Source organism: Nuphar pumila, chromosome 10 (genome assembly GCF_984573655.1).
Source record: "Nuphar pumila chromosome 10, dmNupPumi1.hap1.1, whole genome shotgun sequence".
Classification (NCBI taxonomy): domain Eukaryota; kingdom Viridiplantae; phylum Streptophyta; class Magnoliopsida; order Nymphaeales; family Nymphaeaceae; genus Nuphar; species Nuphar pumila.
Genome location: NC_143258.1, coordinates 2,640,268 through 2,653,006, shown reverse-complemented (window position 1 = coordinate 2,653,006; position 12,739 = coordinate 2,640,268). Strand labels below are relative to the sequence as shown.

The window sequence follows — 12,739 nt, the reverse complement described above, 5'->3', positions numbered from 1 at the left end:
CTCTCTCTCTCTCTCTCTTTTTTCGTTTTCCAACTTCTTCTTGAGATCAATATTTGGGCTAGCCGACCGCTGGCCGGAAAGACCATCAAAAACCTGCAAAGTTTTCGATTGGGGTTTTGGGTTTTTAGGATTCTTTAGCTTTTTCGCGTTTTAATTGATCAAAAAAATTTTCGTTCGTTTTTCTTGGCGGTTTTAGTTTTGATATCAAGGGGTACATAACCGGTTTCGGTAACCCCGATTGGAAGGCGACGAATGAGCCGACGATACGGACGACGATGGCGATCTCCTGCCTTCTCAAGCAAGGGACCATTTGCATCGGGAAAACGATGATGGACGAATTGGCATTTGGGTAGTTTTGGTTCTTTTGTTATTCTTTTTTTTTCGCAATTTTTGGTGTTTAATTTGTTCATTTGATCATCTCTTTGTTGCATCGTTGTTTGTTTGTTTTTTCAGAATTTTTGGTGTTTAATTTGTTCATTTGATCATCTCTATGTTGCATCATTGTTGTTGTTGTTTTCTAGAATTTTTGGCATTTAATTGTTCAGTTGCATTGTTGTTGTCTGACAATTCGATCAAATGATCTTTTTTCGATTTCGAGTGTTTTTCAAACTGCAAGTTTCTTTAGTTATTGTAATTAAACTTGAAATGTTGTTATGATCCTGGACGTTTACATCTCAGTGTCTGTCCAAATTATTTGCACATCGTCGTCAAACAGCGAACATTTGAAACACAACTTTTCTTTCAAAAAAATTCTCGCATTTCGAATGATTGGAAAAGTTGTCATTTTTTCTTTCCTACTTGCATTTTTCTTACCATTTTCTCGCTTCCAAATGTGCTCTAAAATCTTTCACATGGGAAGGCTGAGCCGTTAGAAATTTGTGTCCATTCCTATGGACAGTCTTTTCAGTTTAAAAGAATGAAACAAAAGAGGCTTTGTTTGAGAGTTGGAAATAAGGAGTTGGTAAATGCTATCTGCCTATTTTTTAAAAGGCAAGCTGGGGTCAGGCAGACCCCTACCAGTTATACAACTATACCATTGGGTTTTGAACCTACAACGTCCCAACACAAGGTGACTTGCACTAGCTGCTCTTACCAGACATGGGGAGCCCCCATTGGTGCTATCTGCCCTATTTATCCTCATTGATGTTTGGAAGCTAGTTTTAGAAGATGAGAAAATTGATGAGAGTGGAGAAGAGAGTGGAGATGGGCTTTTTTTCAACTACATCCTCACAATGATGTAGTTGACAACTCCTCTTTCATCACCCATTTTCTTATAGGCTCCCATCACCCTTCTCATCTCCTCTCCAGCACTAGCTCCTCAACAAAGCCTAAGTACAAGCACACTATATTCATAATCATGTACCAATGTATGTATATGCATAGGACGTACTAATATCTATATACATGTATAAATACATATACCTACACACATGCACAAGTACATATGTAGGCCCCTCTGAGTTTTTTTTTGTTTTTGGGAAAGAGAGCTCTTTTTTTTTCTTTTTGATGAAACTTTCAAATATTAAAACCTGCAATATGCACAAAAAAATAACCAACGCAATAAAAGCATATGTCAAACCTGCTCTCTTGCCAATAAACAAAGTTAACAATAGCAGGTCTTGAAAAGGAAAACTTGTTGGGTTTCTTATATCTCATCGATAGCTAGAGTTGAAGACGAAACTTACCGGTGCACAACTTGACCAAAGGGTACCAATAAAATATCACTACTCTTAGCAGTTGGAAATATAATCTCTTTGGGAACCCAATAGAGCTTTGCACCATCAACTTATTTTTTGATATTTATCGAGGGGAAACGCCGGATTTAAAAGAATGGAATGGACCATACGGTGAAGTTAAGATTTCATGAGGTTGAATGTGAGCTGGATTTAGAATCACATGAGATGGAAACAAATGTGATTTGAAGTCATATGATTTCAAATCACATATTCCACCGTGTGATTTCAAACCACATTTTGTTTCTCACTTGCATGAGATTCCAAATCACACGTTTGGTTAGCTGTGGAAATGAAATTCACTCTCATTTGCATGAGATTCCAAATCACATGTTTGGTTAGCTGTGCAAATGAGATTTATTACCACATCTGCATGAGATTCCAAATCGCATTTGTATGCAACGAAATATATGTAAATGAGAAGCCAAATATATGTAAATGAGAAGCCTGTTGTTTGAATCTCTCTCTCTCTCTCTCTCTCTCTCTCTCTCTCTCTCTCTCTGTGAACAGTTACTAACTGATAGATCTACACCATCATCCGAGGCAAGTGATGAAAATAAAATATATTTATTCAGAAAAGCCAAAGAATTAATATCAGGGTAACCATACAGAGAATCACTGACAACCACTCCATCGAGCCCAATCAACAAACTGCATCCCACCATATACGTTGTTGGCAAATCGCACACCAACAGTAAAAGCCAATGCAACAGGAGGGATTTGTCGAGCCAGAGGTGATGCTTCGACTATGCGCTCTAAACCATTGACGATCTGGTAGCGAGTGTTTGAGGAGACAGCAAGGAAGACACCTGCAAATAGGCGAAGTTGACTATCAGCACTTTAAAGCCAAAAATCCTCTTTATTGGATGTGTACGTGACCTAAACTTTCTAGCATGATCCATGTGCATGAGAACCATGGTGACAGAGTAAGAAATGGGTGCGAAAAATGAGGAGCAAAGCAAGAAGCAAGTGTTCAAGAAATGCCTTAGTGCGAGAGTTGTGAAGGTTTTAGAAATCATAGAAATCATATGAGGAAGAAAGTAAAGGATAATGGAAGCAAGTAGGAAGCAACATTAAGAAAATAAATAAAACTGTGTCCATTACTTCAATGCACTTTAAACATTTTGCCCAAAAGTACCCATCATATGTAGGTTTTATAACAAATAATAATTGAAAAATGATCTTCCTAACATAAAAAGATGATTTCCAACATCAATTGAAGTTTGATTTCGGGAATGTGATTGAAGCATGAAATGAAACAAGCACATGGTTTCATGCATTTCGAACCAAGCTTCCATGGTTTTTAGTTTTTACAAGCTTCTTGTAACTATGATGCTAACCAACACAATAAGCATGTACATGCAACTCCAGTGATCACATTAATCAATAATCCTTATATTGCAAGGTAACCAAATACAAAATAAAACTAAAGAACCATAGGGGAGCGTACATACCCCAAAGAGCTGCACTTTTCACAAGAGGTGGCACAGGCACGTCATGTTCTGATGATTTAATTTGCCTGAGCAGAGGGAAATAATATTCAGTGATGATTTTTAAGATCAAAAGGCACATTCTGCAAATCAGTTCTAGGCTGTTGAGCAAAAAAGTAGCATGTTTAACAGAGGCATAATAGCAACTTCTCATGAATATCACATACATCATGAGCTAAGGCCTATCATATTCCAAAGCCAAACCATTGTTTAACCACAGATTGCCATATAATATGTTTATACAACGATTTTCATGGGAAAGTTTTACATGCACGTCTTTTCCAACTTAACTTGTATGCCTTGGCTATTAAGAACTTTCAAGAATCAACACTCAGATGATCAGCAGTCCAAATAACAGAGTTTGAATTTGACATGCTAGACCATGAGTTCATATATACAGTCAATCATTGTTAATTACAAGGCCTTGTCCTGATTTTTTTAGCAAGATTCTGATGTTCTCGTTAGCATCCTTGTTGCCATCAGAAATTCCATTCCTCCATCTAGGCAGGGCCATAAAGTTGCATATGAGGCAATTGATTTGTGTGTTAACATGCATGTTTGTGTCGGTGTCATGCACATACCCACAAATCATCTCTTTTTTTTAACTCTTTTTCTTGTCCCCTATCCTTTCATTTTTAGTCCTTTATCAATTTCCATTTTTTGCTTTTACCGAAAATCTTGAGCTGCCATTTTTGTATTGGTTTTGCTGGTCACTTGCAAGTCCAGATTTGACTATTCAATGCAGCTTTTTTTGGTGTCTACATATTCATATCTAAGAGGGTAAACAGCTCTATGAAGCTGATTGAAAAGTATTTGATATCCTGGATGTTTCTGTGAAGTCAAATGCTCCACCTATTTTGCTTGGCTATATGAATGCTCAGCAGGTCCATGACTCCACTTATCTACACATGAATATATACATGCTCCTTACTTTAACAAACTTCCATTTCAGATTCATAATGGAGCCCCAACAAATGATCCAGTAAAATATACGCCATGAGCTTGATTAAATAAAAAGGGAAAAAACACAACAAATAGAACTAGCCCATAACATCATCTCTAGAACTACTGCATCACTTAGTTCATGCAGATGATAAAGCCGATTTATATATTTTCTTTTTGTTTGTGTTCTTAACCATAAACCTTCTTTCACGTGCCAGAACCATCTAGCGCTGTGGTAACTTCAAAAGCAAACTGGCAGTGTTGTGTTAATTATCTGCCTAATTGTCATGACTTGCTTGCCACTACCCATGCAAATTATGAACCTCAGCCAGGTCACTGGGCTTCTAAAAGTTATTGTCGGAGGCAGGCTACAAGGAACTTGAAATTAATTTTGCTCTAATTGTTGATGGACCTACAATCAAAAGACTCAGAACTCATTCACATGGAAACTTTTGAGTCATAAAGTCTCCTCGTGGGGAGACTCTTTTGCACCGCGGAAGAGATCACCAAGGCTCACACAGTGATCAAAACTGTGAGCAAAACATTTAAGTGGACAATATATACAAAAGTAGTAGTACAAACCATTAGAATTTCATTCACAAAAAGAAAAAGAAAAATACGAAAAAGATCCTACTAGTGCCAGTAGGAATTCCATGACACCCTTAAATACAACTATTTAAGCCAGGCTTCTGTTGATTTCACAGAGTTCATATGAATAGAGGGGAGAGCATGTGACCGATCTTTTAGATTTATTAGTTATGTTCTTATCTGATATCCTATAGTATTTTATATAAATCCAACAACCAACTGAATGATAGGATGTATAAAGCTTCATAAATTCTGAACTGAACAAGTATCCTAAGAAAAATAAGAAGCAAAAACACCCACTAAGTGACAAAGATGAATGGTAACGCTGAACTTTGATGGCATATGGCATAAACATATGCAAGAACAGATCCATACCGTTTGGCAGTCATAATCATATTTGCAATGCCTTGGCCAATAAGACCACATACAAATCCAACCGCCGTGTACATAACACCCTGTTCAAATACGTAGGAGCAAAATATTACTTCCAAAGCAGCCATGCAAGTTCTAACTTTTCAGAGTATAACTCAACACCAACATTTGAAAAAATGATTGTGAATATGCAGATAACTGAAAATTCCACAGCTTAAGTGTCGGAAAAAAAAAGAAAAAACAGAAATGTAGAAGATGAAAAGAAGAAACACATGTAAAACTCACGCCCAGTGAAAAGCCCCACAAAACCTAAAGGAAGAACAAAATGAATGTGTTCAGAAATTACCTTGAAAAAGTATGTGCCAATCCGTTGTTGGGTTGAAAAATGACATCCGGGCCTTTCTGCCTCAAACACACTACATAAGGGGAAAAAAAGAATCAACAACTGATATGTCGAGATACTTTGCCTAGAAGTCAATGCCAAAATCAATTCCAAAAACACACAGAAATAAAATATAAAAATGGCAGAATTTATCATCCTCTCATACGTTACCCCAAACCAATTAGTAGGAGACTGGAAAACATCAAAAGCTTAAACCTCACATGTTTATATGATTTCCTTCAATTTAGACAAGAAAGAAGCCACAACACCAATCAAAAGTATAGCATTTAACAAGTTCTACATGAACAAAATTTCCAGAACATTGCTTGGAAACAGATACTATGAAAACAGACCATATGATAAGTACTCTCTATCTTTTCCAGTTTTCAACAAGCCTTTACTTTTTGAATTCAAAATGCACAATGAGGGTGATAAATTAACCAGCAAAACATGCTTCTAGCTTATTATAAAGAGATGAGTGATAATAAGTGATCTTTTAGAAAACAAATAGAAATATAAAACAGTTAAAAATTTTAATTGAAGAATTCCAGACACAATCAATAGGATAGTTTATATTCTTGGATATAGGTATTCAAAAAAGTTTCATGCCTGGTGCTAACAGATTGCAACAGTACAAGTAGACCAGCATGTACCATTATTATCAACATAAATGAAACAGCCATTTGGATTATGCTATCATACTCTACATGGTATAATTTGTTGAAGCATATCCCAGTTTAAACCCATATACCCAAAGTGGTAACAATTTGAACAGGAACCGCTTCAACATGTCATACAGCATATGACAGACTTATCTCCACCTAAAGCACATTAAAATACCCAAAAAAACACTCATGTTAATAAGTCCAGAAAAAAGACAGGTGTGTCACTGTGAAGATGCTCATAACTCGCACTTGCAAGTTGTGAAGACATTCCTCTTTGAACTTGCGTATTTTACGAATTGACAACATAAGCGTACTTAAAGAGAGCATTCTAGTACCTTGCATTTGAAAATTCGTAACCAGCAAAACAAGCGACCAGTAAACATCATCCGCAGAGTCATTGGAACTAAACCCATTATTAGACACTTGGTTCCCATATTAAAGAAGCCTACTAAATATATCATGTTAAAATAACTATCCCATATGCTCTACAGAGCTCAAAGTTAAGTCAATTCTGCAGAATATTCCTGTTTGGTTAGCCTCCTTTGAAATTTCAATAAGAAAAAAATAAATGCACACTAGTTATCCATACTCTTAACCTGAGACGTGAAACTAATCCAATATCTAAGTCCATCAGTCGGTTGCCAATACATATAAGATTATGTGGAGAAAAAGTTTATCAAAAAGACTATTTGTAGCTTAGTTAAAATATTCCTTCGAAAAAAGAAGTATAACAGCGAACACCAAGCAAGCAGTACAAACCTGCTAGGTAGAGCTCCATAGGCACGTTGCAGTCTTGCAAGGAGTCCTTTAGACATGGATGGCTGTCCGAAACGAACGTATGGTGCCAACATACCAACCAGAGCAACATTAACTACAGTACCAACTATAAGATCAGCAGCATAAAGCTCAAATTCTTGCCAGAAGTCCTTTCCCCTCTTTTGAACTTCAGCAAAGGTCGCACAGCAAGAGTCAATAACTATCTGTTTGAAGAACAACAGGCCAAATATCAACTTAGGCACCAAACAATACGTCAATTTGCTCAATTGATCCAAAAAGGGACTATGATTGCAGAGATGATAACGACAACAGAAAATGAAAAAGCCCACCTCTGTCGAGATTTTAAAAAGAAAAGCAGGGTCTGCAAGCATCCTGTTCCTAAGCATTCCGCATGATTGAACTGCTGGACCAAGAGGCCAAACAGCCCCCTACAGGACGAAAAAAAACTCCGAAATTCAACAGATATCCGAGAAAATGAACATCATTGACATCATCGGCCAAAAAGAAGCCAAGAACTAAAATGGGAAGAGCACCAGGGCTACCTGCAGATCCAAGTATCTCGAGAGAATGATTTTACGAATGCCGGTGATTTTCGCCGCCTGTAACATATCAGCTGGAAGCTTTGCCCCCCGAGCCTCAATTTCCCTCATCACCTCATTAAACTTCAAAATTGGCCCCAACTCTGCCTCCTCATCGCCCTTCTCGAACTCCCCACCACTCTCATCATCCCCACCACCTCTTCCTCCTCCATTCCCATCCCCACCATCGCCACCACCAAAAGAATCCCCACCGCGCCCGCTATCAACTTCTGCTGAAAAAATCTTCTCAAGGACACGGGGCTCGCCGTTCACGACAATCCCATATGAAGACGAAACTCCCTCAAACTCCTTAGGAACCACCACATCCACTGCTTCATTCCGCACACTCAGCTCGCTTCTCGCCCTAAACCTCTGCACCCTGATCCTAGACCCACATTTCCTCCCCAAAGCCAAAAGTTCAGGATTCTGTCTCCATCTCAAACCGGCCGATGAGCTGAAACCTAACAAATTAACCCTCGGATTACGCCACAAACACTCGATTTCGACCGGATTCGACACTAGTCTTGCTGAAGAAACAGCCATTAATCAAACCCCGCAACCTCTACCACTCAAAAACTCTCACCTAAATCCTTAGACCTCCCCACAACAAATACAACAAAACCACCACTCCGAGAGAAGTCGACGAATTTCTCAAATTTAATCCACAGAAAACTAATCGCTCACAAATTACGGTCAGAACTACAACAAATCAATAACTAAACACACCAATTTTCTACCCGGAACAGTAGAAAATATACTGGTTAGAAGTTCAAGTAATCGGGAGAGAAGATGCAGGATAATCGGGGAAGAAAATGACCAGGTTCCCGGAGAGAGTCTCCGAAAACCACTCTGGTTTCCGGTATTCCGGCCAATTCCCTAATCTAGCAAAAAAGAAAAGGAAATTATAGGAAGGATCGCCGGCGATCCGTTTCTGATTTCGGCAGAGGGGAGGAGACGCCGGGAAACCGCTTCGTATCCGGTATTCCGGCGTCGGATCGTTCCCTGAGCGACGGACGTAACGAATCGTTGAAAGCGAGCGTCACCGGAGAACCGCTTCTGGCTACTCGGGAGAGGGATTCGCCGGAAAACCACTAAGGTAATTCGTATGCCGGCGTCGGATCCCCAACTCAGAGTGGAGCGTGGGGGAGTTGGCATATAAATAGAGCGTCTTTGCTGACGTGGCGCTCCGGGTAGGTGAGTGGGAAACTTAACTCCGTGATGTGATTGGCTACGCTGCTCAGGGGTACTTCAGTCATTCAATAACCAGTTCGGGTTCGGGTTCGGGTTTGGGTTCGGGTTTGGGTTCGGGTTCGGGTTTGGGTTTGGGTTCGGGTTCGGACTTGGGAAGTCCTGTATCCTACGTAATCGGATATGACATAATTAGAGCTGACTAAGATTAAAAATCTATGTGTAAATTATATATATAAGGGTAAAAGTATACAAAAAAAAAATAACATTTTTTTATAGCATTAATATTTGGATTAAAACATGTTATTTTTAAAATATGTAATTATTTTGAAAATATTAAATTTTTTGAGAATTATGAGCTTTTGAAATATCGTTACAAATTTATATTATTTTCGAGATATCACAAGTATTTGTGACACAAGGTATGGTCAGGAGAGCCCCGACTGTATCCAGATCCATAGTATCACAAATCAAAGTCTCAAGAAGAAACACCATTAGACCCGAGGGATTAGCTTAGTTGGAACAGGCATCGGCTGTCAGACAGGCAGTTGGGGTTCGATTCCCGCGGGTGTCATCCCCCTTGCGAAAGCCTAAGCCAGTGGCTCCTTGGGGTCGAGTTGCACCCGGGTTTACATCTCTTGGGCTGGTTTCCTCGCCCCAAAGGAAAAAAAGAGGAAAAACTCCATTATGAAGATCTCTTGCTAATTTAAAGGCTTTTTATTTGGTCTTTAAAAAAACTATATATGTATGGAATTTTTTTAAATACAAAATATTTTGAAAAAATATCACATTTTATCAAGAATGACGGTTTATCTATATCAAAATATTTTCAAAATCTCATCAATATTTATTACACGGTTCTGGTAGCAACGGTTACTCCAACCCAGATATGACTGTTTAGCTATATGGATCTGTGGTACCCTATTCGACCCAATCCGCTTAAATGGTTTCTTTAAGATGAGACAAATTGGGGCGAAGCATAGTGACAAATATTGCAAGATTTATGAAAATTCTCGCTATAATATTGCGAAAAAATTGTCTAAAAGTTTAAAAAAACAATTTCTCATGAGATATTCAAAATATTGTGAGATTTACGAAAAAACATAAATACCACGATTTAGACATGATATTTATGTTTTAAACGACTATTTATCATGAAAAAACATGTGTTTTTATTTTTATATAACTTTTTATTAATATTTTTTTATATTTTTAATTTATTTTTTTTATCGCCAAAATTTTACCAAAAAAATGCAAGATTTATGAAAAAAAAATCAAATTCTCACGTGTTTTTGAAAAACTATATTTTGCCGTTTTTAACTTTTGTCACTGTGTGGGAAGCAAAGTCTTACTTGAGAGACGCCTCTTTTCGGGGGACGACGTTCAAATTAAGGCAGTTTGACCATGAGAATCATTTTTGAATTGTCTGCTGTCAACGCCTCAACAACTGCAAGCCGCACCTACCCAGCACATGCCAGGTAGGGCGGGCCCCACGGGAAAATATCAACCGTTGCTTTCTGGTGGGGCCCAACAGATGAGGGGCCCAGAACGTTACGTGTGGGCAAGTAAACGAGCTGAACGAGCTTAGCTTGAAGTGTTCAAGTTTGGGTCATTTTTGTGACGAGCCAAGCTGAGTTTGAGCTGATTTGTTTATAAAATGAGATACTTTTTTTTAAAGTAGAAAGAAATAGGATTACAAAAAATAAAATATATGTAAAATATATCTAAATAAGAATTTATTTAGAAATTGGCATTAGGGATGGCAGTGGACCAGAAGAAACGGGGCCCACCCTGCCTTGTTTCGTTTGGATCGGGGATGGATGCAGGGATGAAGGTTAAAATCAAAACCTGTGTGGGGATGGATGCGGAGATGAAGGTTAAAGTCAAAACTGGTGCGGTTATAGACTTAAGCTTTTCCCCGCCCCGTCCCTAATCATTTTTTAGGGATGGCAATGGACCGAGAGAAAATAGGGCCCCACCCGGCCTCGACTAGTTTGAACCATGCCGGGATGAAGGGCGGGACTTTGAAACCGGCGAGTATGCATGAAAATGACTAACCCCGTGCATAAATATTTTTCTTTTTTATTGTCAATGGGTGAAAGAGAAAGAGATGGGAGCTATGACCAAATAGGTATGAGAGAGAGGAAGTTTCTTCAATGTTATGGTAATTAACGAAAGAGAGAGAGAGAGAGAATAATTATGAATAGTAATTAAATTTTTAAAAATTACAATGCACCGTATAAGTAAAACTTTTTTTTATGAAAACCTTATGCAAATGCCCTTATATTTTAATTACATTCTTTATTCACACCACAAGAACGTCAGTTAAAACAAAATGATAAAGGATCCAAATTTTTTCACCTAATATCCATGCTTCTGCTTTTTATAATACTTTGTTTATGCTTTTATAATATTTAGTATTATGATTAAAAAACAAAGGCAATTTTTTTACAGAGACCCACAATTTAGTTCAAATTTCATGTTAGATACCACCTTTTGCGACCTTGAGATAACCTACCCCACACAACTAGGGAATCTGTTTTAGAGTGCCTTAGAATTCCTATCTTACCCTTATTTACTGAAGGGACATGATTGACCCGTTTAATATGTTAAGTACTTACATCCAATCTACCCCACCCCCCTGAAATATTATGAACTTATGAATAACCAAAATGGATCAGAATTCTGACTCGGGTCCAAAATAGATTTTACCCATATTTTTTCAGTTTTGGATAGCATATATTCGTATTTGGGGTCAGATCCAGGATAATATACTTAACTAAAGTATTAAAAAATATTTAACTCAAGTTATATAGTTGAGGATAAAGTAAAAAGGTATTTTCAATATTCTGAAGTATCCAACTCAAATTAGTTAGGTGGTAGGTTAAAGTGGACACTTATTTTATCATTGGCACAAATACTGATGGCAATGGATTGGGGTGGGGGTGGAGCCGGGGCCGGGGACAAGGTCTCCACCCTTGCCCCATCTCAAAATCCTGCCCTCCATCCTCGCCTCTATCTCTGCATGGGTCTTGATTTTAACCTCCATCTTCGTTTCATGTCCTCCATCTCTAGTTCAAACGGGGCAGGGCGGGAGCAGGAAAAAGTGTAAGTCCATCCTCGCCTTCATCCCTGCACGGGTTTTGATTTTAACCTCCATTCCCACCTACATCCTCATTTCATGTCCTCCATCCCTGGTCCAAACGAAGCGAGATAGAGAAGGGCCCCGTTTTCCCTTGGTCTACTGCCACCCCTAGTCATAAAAACCTAAAACTATATTAGCCTATTAGGAATTTAAGAAAGAATGGTACCTGCCATATAATTTCAAGTAAAATGTGGGTATGTATCAAGAAATTACCCAAAAACAACTATACCAAAACTAAAACTAGTGGATGATAAGAACAATATACCTCCTCTGCATTGAGGGAAATCTCATTTTCATCCAACTGAGGAGATGAAATAGAGAGCAACAGAAGGTAGTAGGGGATTCTAAGATCCGCTCATCTCATTTCAGTTTGGGGTTTAAATCAACAGCCCTACTCAGCGAACCTCTGATCAGCTGAGTCGGCTATTGATTTTAGTTAAGTTTAAAACAAACTCCCTCTGTGATAACTCTTCCCAAGAGTTGGCAACATTAACTTGCTACCTGTAGCTCTTGAAAAGAAGGATGGAAGGGTATGGTTTGTGAAATTTTGTACCAGATCCAAACCCAACCCAAGTTCTGTCTAAGATCAGCAATTTTTCAATGTAAAAAGGATTAAAAAATAATATTCTATCGGGTATGGTTCAGGACTGGTTCATATAATCCCTATAAGATCTGGGTATGGTTTTCTTATGGTGGGTCCGATTTGACGCGAGTCTGGATCCAGTACCAACATCACAAATCATATCTGGGTTTGGTCTCACCTGGTTCCAAACCAAACCCGGCCCATTGACACTTTTAGTTTTACCAACCATAGGCCAGCCAGTGTGCGGTTGGCAAAGGGAGGGGGTGCGGGTTTCCTTAGACTAACCAAAATAAATA

The 12,739-nt window shown here is 38.4% G+C and overlaps 1 protein-coding gene across 1 annotated transcript; it reads right to left on the bottom strand.

Moving 5' to 3' along the window:
• Nucleotides 1-2,284: 2,284 nt before the first annotated feature.
• Nucleotides 2,285-8,657, bottom strand: LOC149823243 (protein RETICULATA, chloroplastic-like). Its single transcript, XM_090018734.1, has 7 exons — nucleotides 7,492-8,657; nucleotides 7,279-7,377; nucleotides 6,932-7,152; nucleotides 5,472-5,541; nucleotides 5,129-5,208; nucleotides 3,188-3,252; nucleotides 2,285-2,542 (listed from the first exon to the last, which is right to left on the bottom strand). The coding sequence occupies exons 1-7, from the start codon at nucleotides 8,068-8,070 to the stop codon at nucleotides 2,349-2,351; spliced, it is 1,308 nt and encodes a 435-aa protein (XP_089874860.1). The 5' UTR covers nucleotides 8,071-8,657; the 3' UTR covers nucleotides 2,285-2,348.
• Between the last annotated feature and the right edge of the window lie 4,082 nt (nucleotides 8,658-12,739).

What these genes read in the sequence shown, in the direction of transcription:
- LOC149823243 (XM_090018734.1), bottom strand. Translation starts at nt 8,070, where the DNA reads ATGGCTGTTTCTTCAGCAAGACTAGTGTCGAATCCGGTCGAAATCGAG. An exon ending in TTTTTAAAATCTCGACAGAG is followed by an intron (nt 7,153 to 7,278) that starts GTGGGCTTTTTC and finishes TTCTTCAAACAG; the next exon opens with ATAGTTATTGACTCTTGCTG. An exon ending in TATGGAGCTCTACCTAGCAG is followed by an intron (nt 5,542 to 6,931) that starts GTTTGTACTGCT and finishes CCCCTTATGTAG; the next exon opens with TGTGTTTGAGGCAGAAAGGC.